Consider the following 17230-nt stretch of genomic DNA (forward strand, 5'->3'; position numbering starts at 1 on the left):
ATTTTGCCCTTGCGTTCCTATCGTGCCATTTTGATATATGAGCAAGAATTAGAGGTTAAGAAGGGATTTTATTGTGTTTTCATAGTGCCTATAGATGCCTATTTTGGGTGTTCTGCCTAAATGCTTATAAGTGCCTATAAATGCCTATTTTACATATTAGTGCCTATATGAGCGCTATTCTAGACCAAATTTTGTTTTAGAGTGTGGTGTGAAACCGTTATTCAGGTAAAAATAGGCAACATTGATATTTCCAAACACTATAAAGTTCAACTGACATGCTACGAGTCATTGGAGGAGGAGCATGAGGAGTGCGAAAGACTGTATTGCTGCAGCCCCAAGTGGAAGCACGTCTCAGTGTCTGCAGGGGAAGGAGGAGAGAGAATTAAAGGAGGGGTAAAAAAACAAAAGTGACGTCCATGGTCGAGGACGTGGCGACCGCCTTCTACAGACAGCTATCCTGTGCCTTGAAGACCTGGGTGTTGCTTTGGGACAGGAAGAGCAGGTTTGGGTAGTTGTGGGTAGCTGGGCAGTTGTGGGTAGCTGGAGAACAAATGAAAAACCATGGAGGGCCACTCATGGAAGGGTCTTGTTGATTCAGTGGTGGCGAAGGTCACCAAATCGTTGTACTTTATACAGCAAAGCCTGAGCCGGCATGTTTACAATCAACGGTATATGAATATGAAGGATGCCACTGTGGAGGCACCGCCGCTGGATGAAAGAGCGCATGGTACAGCTTGCTGCGTCGAGCGACTCTCCATAAGAGAGCGCGTGTCGGCCGTAGGGTCAGTTGCGGCCGCTGCAGCACGACAGGTCGGGGACGGGAGGGATGGGGAAACGAGTGGCAGTGGCTCCCTTGGGGCAGCGGTCACTGCAAATTAGCTGGTGGTTGTCACAACAGTGACCCACTCAGTTGTTCTAATCAGAGTTTTTTAATCTCATTTATCACAGCGATAACATAACATATCCCATATTTAGTAGAGTACGAGGCACTATCTAGTTAAAAAGCCAATTGATTTTTCCTGTGCATGCCGAGCACCTCAAGTTTTTTCTGTTTTTTTTTTCAGAGCCAGCTTCTTGCTTTGAGGCTGAAAGAAAAACCCTCAATGCATGTAGCTAAATCATATGGCACTGAATGTGTGACAGAGTCGTTCTATTTACAAAGACGTCTTAAACTTACATGTTTCGATTTTTGTGGCGTTTAGTCAGCACTTTCGCGTTTTCTCAGTCGGAATTCTTGACAGTTTTTTGGACACTTGACAATAGACGTTTATAGTTTTTGTATGCTAAAAGCATCAAAGAAACACAATTTGAATAGTTTTCATGATATCCGGTACACGGTAGTGTGCCGAAAAGTAATTAAGCTTCAGAAGTTGGATAAATGTGGTTTCTACAAACATGGTAATGCTCTCCTCGTAACTTTTTTATTGAAGAGGCTGCGAAAGTATACATCATCAGAAGCGGCATTCGAATTTCTTGATAGTTTTTACTAGGCAAATACATATATATATATATACATGTATATATATATATATATATATATATATATATATATATATATATATATATACATACATGTTTGAGCGAGCACAGGTGCCAATTTGTCAACGATACAAAATAGAACAAATAAGCAGTATTGAATGACAGAACCACATGACGAAGACTGCTAAAAGACAAGCGCGTTAGAGTGATATCGGGTGCTATCGGGATTCGCCAGTGCCTGTGGAGAGGCTAACATGAAAAGATTATTCTCTATGGACCCAGAAGCAAAAGTTGGGCACACAAGCTGGAGCGATCGTCAAGTTATTTCATTATGCAAAGATGTAAAGAAGTAAACAAAACACAAAAATGCCAGGATCAGCCCTAAATTGAGAATAAACCAAATATTTCCACGCATCTTGTTCCGGTTATGTGTTCACTTTTTTATTAGTAACATTATCATAAGAACTTCGGGAGGGAAACAGACAAAGACATTCAAAAGCGCAGGAACGCAAGCAGTTGTGTTCACATTTTGCAGCATTTTGTCGCTCTTTTCGTCTCACAGTTTTTATATTGTTCACTTCATAACTGCTCGCTCACTGCTAACATTGAAGTTACAGTCACTGAAATTTCAAAGAGCCTCGAGTCCACTGTTATGAAATCGTACACATTCTAAGTATATTTCGTGGCTGTTGCATCTGATACTGTGTTGTATGAATACTATTGACGTGTTTGGAGCAAGTGAAAGGTCTATCTCATTTTGTGTTCAAGGAGCAGTGGCATCTGAAATTGCTGAGGTTACTTATTCTAAATGAAATGATTAAATAAAGAACAACTTCTGATGCAACATTCTCACAGTTACTATAATCAATTTAGATTCATTGGAAAGGTGTAGCTCTTACAGATCTGTTAGTTGTGATCTTATAGTATCTGAGTGAATTGTGCTCACAAGTCTTACTTCCACGAAAACTAGTTGGTGTACAAAATTCCATCTCGAGTAAGGCAATACCGAAAATTTGCAAGGGCTGCAGGTGTCTAAAAGCAAAGTCGGTAATTACCGACCTTGCTACAGATATTAAAAGAAGACGGATATTAAAAGATTTCGCTGGTGACACAAAGATGCATGCGCTCAATCGTAACTACCGCAAGCGTGCCGCGCATGCCAGTCAATGGGCGCTCGCGAAAACTGTCCCCCGGTGGCGCCGCAGCGGTGGTTCGGGAACTAGACCTGTCACGCCGAGAAGTGTGACAACTTGGGCTAGTTGGTATGGCATGACGATAGTTATAGCGCGAGAACAAAACGACGACACAGAGACAAGAAGTCCTTCATGTCCTTCTTGTCTCTGTGTCGTCGTTTTGTTCTCCCGCTAGAACTATCGTCTGTAACACCGTTTTCGGAGCACGCGGCGGGCCGTACCTGTGCGTTGTTTCATCCAGCGGCTGTGGTGGAGGTATCTGCAAATTTTGGCCATCTGGTGTTTCTTAACGTGCACTCATTGACATTGCGCAGTACACGGGCATCAACTTGTTCGCCTCCATCTAGATGTGACTGCCGTGGCATTCGTGTCAGCAGCGGAGCACTCAATAGCGACTGATCCACCGAGGTGGACGCGAAACGAGGGCCGATCAGTGCATCTTGAGGCTATTCAAAATAAAAATAACAAATTGGGAATATGTTTGCGTGTTTTATTATTTTTCTCAGCTTTCATTTATTATGCTGATTTTGAAAGGGCAGTGCTAATACAGGGAAAAGACATAGAGACAAAGAGCGCTGTCTTTCTTTACCCTTTGTCTTCGTGCTTCTCTTTCAAAATGATATGAAGCAGCTAGCCCAAACGAAAGTACTCCTCACTCATGCTACACAACAGAACACACAAATTGCACATGCCAAGTAGTGTAATGTCACGTGCAACACTCTTAATGAGGTACCTTTTAAAATGCAGGATATAATCAGGAGGTGGGACATGTTTCATCTATTTTTCTAGATATAGCTAGCATTTAACGAAGTTCTGATGAAGAGCGTATGGTATGCGACGTCAGCCCGCCAATATCAACGTAAATGAGTGACGTAAAAACAGGACCATTCCTTGCTGTACTTCACTCCCTAAATCTTGAGGCGCACACCCGCGAGAAGGGAAAGAGACAATCATTAGAAATTGGGCATTTTTCCGCGACATGTGATTTTGTAAATTTTCACATGAATAATCCGGAGTGCCCAGAGGACCATTACGCTTGTCAGCTCGAAACGCCCAAACCCAATGAAGGGCTCTTTAAAGGGCCACTCACCAGGTTTGACAATTTAGAGCTGACAAGCGCAATGCGTAGACGAGGCATTAATGATCACGTCTGCCAAACTTTGCAACACTATGCGCCGCGGAAATGGGTCAAATTTCAAGATGAAAGCTGCTCGCCCTTCCCTCTACCTGCGCACGCGTAGAGAATGAGGGCATGACGTGGGTGTATGCAGTGGTGGCGCTCGCCACACGCTCGGCCCGGCTTCCCGGCTCATCGAAGCACGTTGCACGAACCGTTTTTGTTGGTGTTGTTGTGGTGTGCTTTGTTCACGTGCTTTGTTCATGTTGGAGTCGTCTGACGTTATACGTGGCATTGTATCGTGACCAACCGACATGCCGCGTTGTTTCGTAACCGGCTGCAAAAGCAGTTACGATTCTCAAAGATCTGCCGAGAAGCGGCATTTCTTCCAGGCGCCTAGAGATTCTTCACGTCTTCAAGTGTGGCAGCTTGCGCTTCCATGACTGGAAAAGCAGCTCACAAGTTCTTGCGTTGTGTGTGATCTCCATTTCGAGGACAGTGACGTAGTGAAGGAGTTCGTGCACAACATAAACGGGGACGTTGTTATCATTCCACGTGACAATTGGGCGCTCAAGGACGACGCTGTTCCCGAACTGCCCTTCATACCTTTCGAAACCGGCGCGGAAACGTAAGCAACCAGCTGTGCGGAGGGCACCTCCCGTTAAGGTGTGCAAAAGGCAAGGTGATGGTGATGTTACAAGCCTGTGTGATGATGGAAGTAACTCCTGTGTGTGGAGCTATCGCGTCACTCTACAGCGAGCTCATGGATTTGGCAAAAACAAACCAGAAAATTCAAGGCTGGTCTCTTGAAGTTGTTGACGCCAGTGTTGTTGTGTACAAGCTCACAATGGAAAATGCTGTGCCTAGGGTTAAGGCTGTTGTAGTGTCTAGGACACTTGCTGTTTCTGTGAGTGCCAATGGGTGACTTGTGCCGTCCGTAGTGTACGCCAAAGATGAAAATGTTGACGTGAAGACAGTTGAAGAATTTAAGTGTTTACTTGGGTATGTAGAGAAATTGAAGTTCTGTGAAGGCTGCCCTACGAAGTTGTACCCTTCCATATCGAAAAGCTCAGTGGCGACCCAGGATGGCAACACATAGTGACGAGAAACGTGCGCAACTTCGTCCTTAAATTCCACGTGTCATGAATGCAAGCTGCTAGGCAAGCTGTTTTCGCAGTGCACGAACAGGCAAAAACACAGTAAACCTAGTCAGAAGAGCGCTCAGATGAAAGTGCTACGGCACAAGGCTATTCGTGCTACTTTGAAACGAGAAAAGGCAAGGCAGGATATTCTCATGAAGAAGCAGCTCCGCACACTGTCGGATTCAAAGATTAATGAAGTTCTTCAAATACTTCTAAGTAAACAGCAACTTGTGTTCAAAACTGCCTTCATGGCAGCAAAAGCAAAATCAAAGCTTGGAAGGCGCTATGACCAAGAGTGGCTGATGATGTGCCTCCTCCTTCAAATCTCCAGTTCGAAGGCATACAGTTTAATATTTGATATGCAGTTGCTGCCACTTCCAACTAAAGTGCGATTGCGCCAAATAATCAGTGGAATATTATGTAAATATGACTACAACCAAGTAGCACTGAGGTGCATCGAGGAGCACCTAAATGACAAGAGCCATTTGAGGCGTTGTGGTGTGCTTCTCGTTGATGAGATTAAACTAAAGCAGGCCATAGCATTCAACAAAGCCTCCTACAAAATGGATGGATTTGTGGACTATGGTGATGAGCAAGCGACAGGCATGGATCAGCTTGCGGATCATGGGCTTGTACTCATCTCATGTATGTCCCGCTTTTTGAAGACTGGGTACAGCCTATTGCTACATTTGCCACCAAAGGAGCTGCACCAGGAAAAGTCCTGTCCGAGATTGTAATCAGTGCTGTCATACAACTCCATAAACATGGTACTTCTGCGCTGGCCATCATAAGTGACGGAGCTGGCAATAACCGCTCCATGTGGAGCCAGCTCGGAATATCTGGAAAATTGGATTCTCCACGTCACTTCATCGAGCACCCCTTGGAACCATCGCAGAATATCTATTTTATTTGTGATATCCCACATGTCATCAAGTGTATCCGAAAGCACCTAAAGAAATACACCTACGGAATGGTAAGAGCAAATAGCGCACTACAAATGAACAAACCTTTAACTACATGTTCTCTCTCTTTCAGGCGGGTGATTATCAAATCAATTTTCAACATTATGTTACTCTTTCTGAAACAGAGAAGAAAAAGCAACTGCGAGTGGTGCCCAAGCTGACAAGAGCTCATGTGGCTCCCGACAACCTCCGTAAAATGAGAGTCCGTCTTGTTACCCAGGTATAGTTCGCCTGTTAATCAATGCATGATATTTGCCTGCAAATTTTGAAGAGATAGGTGCTCCTTTATGAAAAAAAAAAATTTTCATTCATCCAACAGCAGCACAAAACGATAAAAGAAGTATTTTTCCCACTTTCTCAGAATTGCAGCTTCAGTAGACCAGGACAAACTTTAATAAAACTATGATGCTGTCTGTGAGGTTTATTTTATATGTAATTGTCCACCTAACAGTAAAACGAAGCTGCAACTCAAATGAGACGCTTGTCCAGCTTGCGGATTTCCACAGAACTGATATGCCAAGCATTTCTTTGACAGCTCTTCAGCCGTTCTACATCACTAGGAATCAAAGTGTACCGAGAAGCAAAAGTGCCAGGCTTCGAACAAAGCGAAGGAACAGAAGCATTCACCAAAATCATCCATGACCTTTTTGATGCCTTGAATGTCAAGTTGCCGTCCCAAGGAATCAGACCGGGCTCAGAAAAAATACAGGTGATAAATCTGCTCGTTTTATTTGCTTTATCATGTCTTCGGCTCGTGTTAAATCTATTCAAATTTCTGCTAAAACTTTTTCTCATATCCCTCTTTATGCCATTCATCTTTAGGTGATCAAAGATTTTTTGGCTCTCCTTAATATGATCGAGAGAAATGCTCTCTGCAGTGGCCTGAAGCTTTTTGCATCACAGATGATGACAGAGGCTATGCGGGTAACTTTGCTGTCAACACTTGACATCATTGAATACTTGTTTGGCCAGGGTGCTCACTATATTTTGACAGCTAAGCTTAACCAAGATCCTCTAGAGGTGAGTGCAAAAGCTGTGTTTATACAAGTTCAATAGAACTGACAGATTTCTTTTACTTTTTTCAGCGCCACTTCGGATTAGTGCGCTCATTTGGTGGCGATGAATCACATCCAACACTCGTCAACTTTACACAAATATTCCGACTTCTGAGTTTGTACACACCGATCAAAACAGCTCTGCGCGGGAGCGTGGAAGGCGCACCAAGTGCTGTGCTCGTTGGTGTTCAAGATACCTTGAGAAGAACGAAAGAAAACGGTGACCAAAAGACAGCGACCACGTTGATTTGAAAGGAGAAGTAGACGAGAGCATCTTGTACTATTTGTCAGGATATGTGGTTCATAAATTCACAAAAACCACTACCTGCTCTTCGTGCATAGGACACATAAGCTCCACTGAACCAGATGTAGGCAAAGATGCTTACCTCACTATTTACAGGAGCTTCAAGGAAGGGTCTTTGAAACAACCTTCGAGAAAAATGCTGCACTTTGTGAAAATTGTGAACCGCTAGGTGCTGAATTTTATTATAGTTACCAGGATGCACTTCTACGCTAGGGATGTGAATCGTCGCCTGGAGAATAGCGAGAAAGTCGCCGTGGCAAATAAAAAGGCCCGTTTGCTGCAGATAAATGCGTCATCCATGGCTAAGTGGGCGCATAAAATTTTTTGTACTTTTACAGAGCAATAAATTACTTTGTTGAATCAAAGCACAAGCTCTCTTTCATTCATTCGTCTAGACTCCCGAACAAGCAACAAATACGCGAAATGAACGCGGAGTCTCGTAACTTACGCAAAGAAGGGAAACATCGCTGGCTATGTTCTCAAATAAACAACTTCACTGGGAGACACCGAAATAACAAACGAGGTTGGCTATTTTTGTGTTGAGCAGTTTAACTGAACGTCTAACGCGCAATTACAGCTGAATAGCACGACAGTCCATACCCTCGCATTGCTCTTCGCATTACCGCAGATATGTAGTTAAGGTAGATTATTTGCCATGCCTGAGGTCTGTACTTCATTCTTATCGCGGAGGAAATACAAATTCTCGTGTTGCAAACGAAACCCGCTAAGAGCAGGCGCCCGCAGACAGCAGAGCAGAGGCAAGCGAACGCGGTTTTAGGGCCAAGAGAGGTGGCAGCGCTGCCCCGCGAGAGGAGACAAAAAGGGGACACATTCGCGCGCGCGGCCTGGGCGGAGCTTGCAAACTGAAGTAATCTAGTAACGTTGGGTAGGAATGGCCTCACGTACATACACGGAGGAAAGAAAGGTAATGAGAGGCCCTGACGTCACTCGTTGTGAAGCCGGAAGTCGGCCATATTGACTAGGCAAATTCTCCTCTCTTGTTTACATGTGAATGCGAAGCAGAAGGCGCGACTCCCTCTCTGTCTCAAAAAGCACGTGGCCTGCGCTCCGCGTGCGTCGGTGCTATCCGAAACCAACGGAACGGATTTCAACATGCTGTCTTGCCGCGGTACGGTTGACGAAATCTCTGCGTATGGCTGTTGTACTCTTGCACTGCCGGCGTTAACGATAAACACGGCAAGTTGCACGTTGAGCTTTTTTTTTTATTTGATGTGTTCTTTGTGAAAATAAAGATTATATTTCGGACATTGCCGCGCGACGAACCAGGCACCGAAATTTGTACAGGTTCTTTCAGATCACTTTTTTCCCCTTTTGCGCTTCTCTTTAGGTTTTATGAAATTTTCGGTCAGGCTGTGGGCTAGAGACAACGATAAAAAAAGAAAATAATGTCTTCCCTGCAATAGACCCGGAGGTCCATAATTATGCAAGTAAAGTCGGCGTCGGTGGAGCTTGTGTGCGTGGCAGCCCGTTGAGTTTGCGCCGGCCTCTTTGTTTTCGCCCCTCTTTTGCCCGACGCGCACTGGTTTCTACGGATATCCCAAAGGCCATCATGATTTCATTAGGACGAAAGCAGCGAAGACCACCCGAAAGCGTGTGGGAACACGTCTCCAGTGTGATTCACGCGCACTAGTAGCTACGGAGAACGGAGACCAGGATCGCGTTAGGGCGAAAGCTGAATTAGCCGAAGGAATGCGTGAGAAAGGTCTGCGGGAAGCTTCACTTGTCGACTCAGCCGCCAAGGACGGCAGGGAAAGCCAGCCGAATGCGAGGGAAGATGTCTCCGGGACGAGTGGCTAGTCAATAGAGGAAAATAGAGAGAAGGCGCTTGTTTCTGTCTTCCTTATCTGGAACAGAGCTCAGCACAAACCGCCAACCGGTCACTGTACAGGAACATGAAAAGCAAGATTAGATTACAGTCTTCATAAGGGCCTGTGGACCGCAAATGCATCGTCCGTTGTCATAAGAAGCAACACCGCATAACTGTCGCTAACCTGCAAGGCATTCATTGACCGAATTCTCGAGCACAGTCGTTATCTTCTATGATGGCTTTTCAGCATAATTTTGACGGACGCTGCAAATTCGGAGTACGTATACGCGCGCTCGTTCCGTGGTTTCTAGTTCAGACGCCTGGTTACAACCACCACCGGAGGAAAATCGCGTAGCTAACAATGCGGCACAAAGAATGGATGCTGTCGAACACCTGCAGTACGCCACGGTTAGGTGCGAGGCCCATGAAAACGCGCACACCGCCGCTGGACCGCCTGAACGGTGCCGCACCACATTATATCAACAATAACAAGACGCCGCCATTGTGCCTAGTGAATATGGCCACGCGTGACGTAATTTCCGCCACATTTTTTACGCCCTGCGCCGGCTGGGCATGCCCTCTCCTTACCTTTCCTTCCTCCGTGCGTACACGTCAGAGCAGAGTCGTCCTCTACGTAGACGACTCTGCTCTGACTAGAAGTGTGGCAGCTTGGGCTAGTTGGTATGGCCTGACGATAGTTATAGCGCCAGAACAAAACGACGACACAGAGACGTTGTCATGATGATAGTTATAGCGCGAGAACAAAACGACGACACAGAGACAAGAAGCACACGAAAGCCACGAAAGACACGTTGTCAACAGTATACCACGTGACATGGCAAAAATTATTTGACACAACACTCGCGGTTTATATATTTGTTGCTTTAAGAGATAAATAAAACTTGAAATAAATAATAAGACACAATAAAAATTGTGAACGTTTTCCTTACATTTTTTCCCGTGAAATGCTACGAGATGCGGGGCTAATGTGCCAGCGTTTCACATGCGTTCGGGTTCCCGCGGTCAGCGCATTGAGATGACCGCCGTGGAACGCTCCTACGCGTTCGCGCACTCATTGTGCTCATCTACTCTACCGCGTCTAAGCCAGCGTTTCCAAACAATCCTGCAGAAACAGGCAGAAGACCACAAAATAATGCTGGTCAACAAAGCAACGCCGCTCGCGTGCATGGGGGCTGGGCTTGTTCGGGCACGTCATGCGAACGTCACCTCTTGGTCGGATGCCGGAGAGGGTGGGGAAGAGGTTTGGCTTGCGAAGGCTACGCGGAGGAGCGGCAAGGGTTTCGAGCTCGTTTCCTCTCACCCTCGTTTCGCGCCGCTTCAAAAAACACGTTTTCTCCGCTCGTAATGAACCGATCCGAAAAATTTTTGTGGCAAAACGTTCCTCATCGGACACCCAACAACTTCCACTGTCTAACTAAAATTCTGTATGGGGCCTGGTGAGTGGCCCTTTAATGTGTTCACCGATAAAAGAGAAATTGGTCTTACGCGATTATACCTATAGAATCCCTCTCTTCATGGGTATCAGTGGTATGGGTATTTGCTCCTGCGCTGCCCTTCCCAGCCACAACGAAACAAACGAGATCCAGGAGAGTGTTAATTGAATGGTGGACACTTGACGCACAATGCCAGACGATACAACGAAAGACCACATACTGCGAATCACGCGGGAAATGCATGCAAATGTTCAATAGTTGGTACCTTTCTGCTATGTTAAACAGTATCATTTTTTTTTTTGCTTCTTGCCGTAGATACAAGTCAGCGACGTCGTTGTTTTGGTATATTTAAATTTTTGTACAAATTTATTGTTCCTATAATTATGATTTTGAGGGCCTAAAACGGTGTTTTAGCTGCCTATCTTTGGCGCCTAAAACGCACTTTTTAGTGCCTAAAAATCTGGCCTCTACTAATGAGCAACGAAAGTACCGATGTGAACTCGTAAGATGTTCTCGAAATCTAATTCAAAATTTGGTACCTCATCTAGGCCGTGAAGGCGCTCGTTTTTGCTTTCCGAGTGCTGCCGACGAGTAGATTCAATCTCACCTGTTGAACACACCTGAGATTGTGACCAACATTGTGCACAACGCCAGCGACGAAAGCTGTGCGGTGCCAGACGCGAATACCTGCACCACCTCACGATGGCCTCAGCGGCTCGCTGCAACTGCGCGTCCTAAATGGCGCTGTACGAGCTTGGAATACGCACTGCAACCACGAAAAATATGCAATCGAAACGAAGAGACCAAAGGTGAAGAGATCTGGAACACCTCCGTGGCAGCTTGTTTTAGCAAAGCTCGTCTAGTAGATGAAGCAACGTAGCCCTAAACGCCACCTCTTGCAACTTACCGAAGACAATGAGGTGGATCTACAGTAGCTCAGACAAACGAAAATATTGTCGTTGCGAGGCGAGCTCCAGCCAACTACTAGGGCGAGGATAGAAAGACCAACGGCACACCCACGGTGTGTCTCTTCGTATCGTCGTCCAAGTAGCTGGTTGGAACCCGTCTCGCCACGTAACCAATGGGCTCAGGTAAGCACAATTCTCTAAAATGATTGCTTTATCGAGTCAAGAAGTTAAACATCAAAGCATTTCAAAAATCAAGTACCTTTATCAGCTGCCGAATGGGGTTCCATGCCGTGGGTACAAAAGATCGCAGATCCCAAAGAACCACAGCGCGAGCAGGACATCCTTGTTCTTGCTCCACTGAATGACTGAGAAGTGCCGTCAGCGGCTCCTCGTGATGGCCCCTCGTGATGGAACTAGCACGTGCACGCACGCGCGTAGTCTGCCAGTCACCAGCCAATATAAATGATAACTGAGACGAAGTGCCAGTGAAACCTTTGATCACCAAGCTCTTGTTGAAAGCGAGGACAGAGCCCGAGTGCCTATTCCTACTCTGTTCATGCACTGCACTATGAAACACGAAACGGTTCACTTCATTAACGGCTCCATGGACTCTACATGAAATGTAGTCTTGTTTGGCTTAGAAGTATCGCGGTATGGCGACTATGTATAATTAATGATTTCTATTTAAAAAAAAAAAGCACTTTGTTATTGACCTTTTGCAGTGGAGCATTATAGGTATACCGCGAGGCGTGACTAGACGTGCAATTTAGTCATTATTCTGTTAGTCCTCAAGGGAGGAAGGTATAGGGTGAAGGGCGGAAGGTACAATATACGAAGCGAAATTCTTATACGTATTTGCAGGGTTCTTCACGGGCAGATCCAGCCGCTCACTCGAGGGGGCCTGCTCCCGAATCTCTTGTTTTCAGTAGTTACTATAATCAAAAGAACCTGGGTCTATCATAGCATAATTACGGTTAACCTGTTAATTTGTGCTCATAGTGATCTCACTCGTGTCCTTATGGATGATGGGAGATACGAGCGGCACTCTACAGGAATGGGGGAGGGGGCGATCGCCACTCCCACAACCCCCCTCAGAATCCGCCACTGGAGTTGCTAGCTATGATCATGAACAGGCCAAAGCTCTCTTGTTCACAAGAGTAGCTTGAGCTTGTTGGTTTGGCATGGTACAGGGTGAAAGAACAAAATAGTAAAACAGAAAAGAGGCTTGACATATACACCAGTGCCAAGTTATTCCAACACGTGTGTGTGTGGCAAGCCTCTTCCTTGTCTTCATCTTTTGCACTTTCACCCTGTACCTCTCAATTGTCCATCAGTCCCTCTGATACAGGGGACTGATGGGAATGGGAATCATTTCTACCCATGTAGAAATGATTCCCATTCCCAGCTGGATTATAACCAAAAAATTTTTACAGGCTGGAAATTCTAGTTGGGAATGAAAAATTTCTCCAGCCTGGAAAAGTTCCAGGTTCCATGGTCCAGCAGGAAATGAAAATATTCCCAGCTGCGAATGGAAACATTTTAAGCAGGAAATTGTTGCAAGCCTTGAAAGAATGTCCCTATTTACCTGTTTATCCAGATCACTGAACACAGACAGAGAAAACGGTTTTGAAACTTGAATTTTTTTTTTTTTGGGGGGGGGGGGGGACGTTATTTCCCACATATCCATCAACTTAAAAACATTTATTCGAACGCTTGTAGCAAGTGCTGGAACATATCTCGAGATGTGGAATGAGTTGCTTACATCCTTGTACACCACCTGAAAAATATATTCATGCATAGTGAGCGCAAATTAAAACCACAGTGAGATATAAAACGCTATTCTAGCAAAAGTATAACTGCACCAACCCACATGAACAGCTAGCATCAATACAGCTTTGCAAAGCAGTACAATACACTTTTATCATACACCCAAAACAACAGCAGCACGTAAAGCAAATGTTTTTTTTTTTTTTTCAGGAAAGATTTGATGGGCATTGCGGTTTCAACTGCAGGTGCTAAGCTACAGTTATTTATTATCAACCTTAAAAAACTCCGAATTAACGTCATATTCACGCGCACATAATTACCGGCGTTAGTTGGAAAGACGCATGCACGCAACTGGCACAAGCATTGAACGGCACATGGATATTGGCGAGAAAATCTTTTTGCCCAAACCGACCGGTAGTGCATTTCGCGCGTATACAAACATTGCGTACAAACATTCGGGACAGACGTGCATTTGTACTTGAAATATTTAAGCGCAAAACTTACCTCCAAACGGTAGAATCACGGTTGACATAATCGGCGCTAAATCCAACACATCGCACACGGTACAGCAGGAAGAACCACTTGAACATACTGTCATCACTCGTAGCACTTTCCAAAGATAAAACTGAACTGTTAGATACAACCGCCACACAGGTATTGCTCAAGTAAAATCACTAGACTAGCGTACACCGAGTGCGCAGATGAGCGACTTGCTCTACTAGCCGCCATTTGTTGTACGAAACTGCTGTTTCGCTGCGGTAACTAATAATGATTTAGTCATGACCTACTACACTCCTGACCTGTTCAGATAGCGGGGTTCCTATGGGAGCGCGTGTCCCCGCTCTCGTTCAATCGCTCGCCGTAGGTGGCGCTACCTATAACCTGTTCGTCTGCTACTTTACGGCTGTTTGGACGGCGCTAGAGTAAGAACGGCTGCATTCCGTGATGAACAGCCGGCATATATGTGACTATTTTTTCACTTAGATGACTGGTCAAGTAAGCTGTTCAGTGTGACGAAAAATTTATTGCACACTGGTGGACAAATGCGAGAATCCGTAGACTTACATAGTGTAGGACAGCATATGTGATGTTGCGTCCATTTAATTGCAAAGAATTTGTGAATGACTTTTGAAATATTTGTTTCAAAATTATTTTTCATTAGTGCATAATAATTACGCAATATGAGTGCTCTGTTGGCCGAAATATGACCACGAACACTCAAGCTGACGTCAGCGAACAGGTGCTGACTAGCGCCACAGTGCTCCTAAGTTACGGCCCTAGCGGCAGAAGGTATGAACTAGAACGTGGGCGCTGGAAGAGGTGCTCTCTGGGCAGGTCAGGAGTGTAGTAGGTCATGGATTTAGTGAGTGTACTAGACCACTATCGTTGATGATGTTACCATTAAAAAAACTTACTTTTATTATACAGTATGCATAATAAAAAGTCAGCTATAATTTAGAAATAGCATTAAAAAACACTGAGGTCCACGACCAACGCGTTGCCACGGCCAACGCCTCCTAGATTTCCTGTGCCTGCCGGATTAGCGATGGTCACTTGGGAAGCGGCGGTCGTCGGAACTACGATAGTGGCGCTCATGACCTACTACACTCCTGACCTGTTCAGATAGCGGGGTTCCTATGGGAGCGCGTGTCCCCGCTCTCGTTCAATCGCTCGCCGTAGGTGGCGCTACCTATAACCTGTTCGTCTGCTTCTTTACGGTTGTTTTGTAGGCGCTGGTATAAGAATGCCTGCTTTCTGTGGTGAACTGTCGGCATATATGTGACTATTTCTTCCCATACATTGCTGGTCAAGTAAGCTGTTCAGTGCGCTTAAGAATTTATAGCACACTGGTTGACAAACGTGGAAACCCGTGGATTTACATGATTTTGGACAGCCTATGCGTTGTCGCGTGCATTTTATTGCAAAAAAAATTCTGAATGTCTTTTAGTATTATTATTTCTGGATATTTCTAAATTGTGGATCATAAATTCGCACTACGAGTGCTTTGTTGGTTAAAATTTGACTACAAAGAGTGAAGGTGACGTCAGCGAACAGGTGCTGCCTAGCGCCACGCCGCTCGTAGGTGACGGCCCTAGCGGCAGAAGGTATGAACTAGAACGTGGGCGCTGGAAGAGGTGCTCTCTGGGCAGGTCAGGAGTGTAGTAGGTCATGGTGGCGCTACTCAAGTAGGGATGTTTTCAAATAGGTTTTTACGTTTTTGGAGCTTATATGCAACAAAAATAACGTTAAAAAGATTTAAAAAGTGTAAACGTGGTTATAATTAACCCTACGTAAGTGACGCCGTTAATCAGCAAGCAACTTTTTTAATACAAGGCATCCTCTGAAACTAGCAGCAAACGCCAAAATTGCCAATCTCAAAGGTTGAGTACAGAAAACTTATTCCTACGTAGGCAGCGCTGTCATAGATGACCGGCGTTTCGCGCTCATCCGGCAGGCACGAGAAATCTAGGAGGCGTTGCCACGGCCTACTGTAGGTCGCGATGTTCAACGCGCGTCATTTTTCGTGGTTCGTGGCTGCGGTATCAGTCATAGAGAACATGCTAGCAAAGCTTACAAATATTCGATCGTGGCAGTCAATGGGGAATTTGAAAGTAAGGCTTCTTTTCTCAAGGAAGAAGCCGGTATTGTTTTAACACTAGCCGGCTTAATGAGCAACTGAGCAAGCACCTGGTTGAACGTCTGCTGTTGTGTAACATTTTTGCAACGCCGTGTCGGCCGGATATTGTAATCTAGGGGTGTGGGGTGCTAACTTGTGTTGCACCACTGCTGGGGGAGGGGGAGAGCGCTGGTGTAGCTTGGGTGGGGGCAAATGTTGGTGTGTATTGAGGGGGGCAAGTGCCCCTTTTCTATCCCCTCACGACGCCCACGCATTCATATGATCGATATTCTGAGTCATCCTCAAATGTACAGGCTGCATTACCGAGAGGTTACTAGAAAGGAAAAGTTGAATCTTGGTATTTCATTTGAAACGCGTAGGACAATAGGTAGCAAAAATCTGGTAAAAAAACTCGCGTTACATTCGAATAAACATGGTATACACTTAACCTATCACTTGTATGTTGAGCAATGTTTTGTTTGGCTCAAATTCCTTTTGTCAAATAACCACTCCCAAACAGGAAAATTTCATGCTAATCGAGAAAATTATTTCTCAACTGAAGATGGAAAAATTTCCAGCTGGCAATATAACTTATAAAGTGGCATTGGAAAACTTCAAGCTGAAAATGAAAACTATTCCCAACTGGAAAGCCATTTGTGCGCCATGCAATACCATATGGCGAAAGAATAGTTATACACACTTACCTGGGTGTTGACTGACGTTCACACATTTAAATGCACATATATACCCTATAAAATGGACAAGGGGGGATAGCCGCCACCGTAGCTCAGTGGTAGAGCATCAGACGAATTATTCGAAGGTCGTATGTTCGGAGTCTGCAATGTGGCAACGTCAGCCAGCTGGCTGACACTCTCAGAAATTACATGCTCAGAAATACCCAACAGAGAGGATGGGGAAGTATACTTTCCAACATAACTCAATCAGTAAAGCATCAGATTCACAATACGAATTCATCGGTGCTTTTTCACTCACTTCATTTTATTCACATCAAAATTAGTACACTACAGTTAAACAAAATTAGCACCCTCTATGCTTTGTCTGGCCTAAATGTCTGCACAAGATATGCCTCCTTCAGATGCTTCATGACCTTCCACACTCACCATCATGGCTACAAGTGGTGCTAGCATTCCCAAGTTTGCATGCGTATAATATCCATAAAGTGGACGGCAAGATGCGCCATTATACTAGCTCAACTGGTAAGAACATTGGGCACATAATACAAAGGTTGCAGGTTCGGTTCTTGACGGTGGCAAGTTGTCTTTTCGTTCACTCTACTTTCTTCACATTTGTATCATAATTACTATAGTACACTATCAAACAGTGCAATTACCATTCTCTATACCTTCGTTGGCTTTTTTATCAGCTGGTTTGGTTTTCATTAGG

The 17230-nt window shown here is 45.0% G+C and overlaps 1 protein-coding gene and 1 long non-coding RNA gene across 5 annotated transcripts in view; both read right to left on the minus strand.

Moving 5' to 3' along the window:
- The window catches only part of LOC119177140 (enhancer of mRNA-decapping protein 4), a 99823-nt gene extending 87197 nt beyond the window's left edge, over positions 1-12626 (minus strand). Inside the window, exon 1 of one of the 4 annotated variants that reach the window (XM_075878176.1) lies at positions 11702-12626. In XM_075878176.1, the coding sequence (XP_075734291.1) occupies positions 11702-11783 (82 nt within the window). In that variant the 5' untranslated portion in view covers positions 11784-12626. Of the gene's footprint in view, positions 1-9668; positions 10540-11701 lie in introns of those variants that run through there. The other 3 variants (XM_075878184.1, XM_075878180.1, XM_075878181.1) reach the window with 3 other exon arrangements.
- Positions 12627-13124: 498 nt separating this feature from the next.
- Positions 13125-14561, minus strand: LOC119175537 (uncharacterized). The gene is made up of 2 exons (XR_005110304.2): positions 13714-14561; positions 13125-13219 (listed from the first exon to the last, which is right to left on the minus strand). It is a non-coding gene; the product is annotated as an uncharacterized LOC119175537 (long non-coding RNA).
- Between the last annotated feature and the right edge of the window lie 2669 nt (positions 14562-17230).

The sequence above is a fragment of the Rhipicephalus microplus genome, chromosome X, assembly GCF_043290135.1.
Source record: "Rhipicephalus microplus isolate Deutch F79 chromosome X, USDA_Rmic, whole genome shotgun sequence".
Classification (NCBI taxonomy): domain Eukaryota; kingdom Metazoa; phylum Arthropoda; class Arachnida; order Ixodida; family Ixodidae; genus Rhipicephalus; species Rhipicephalus microplus.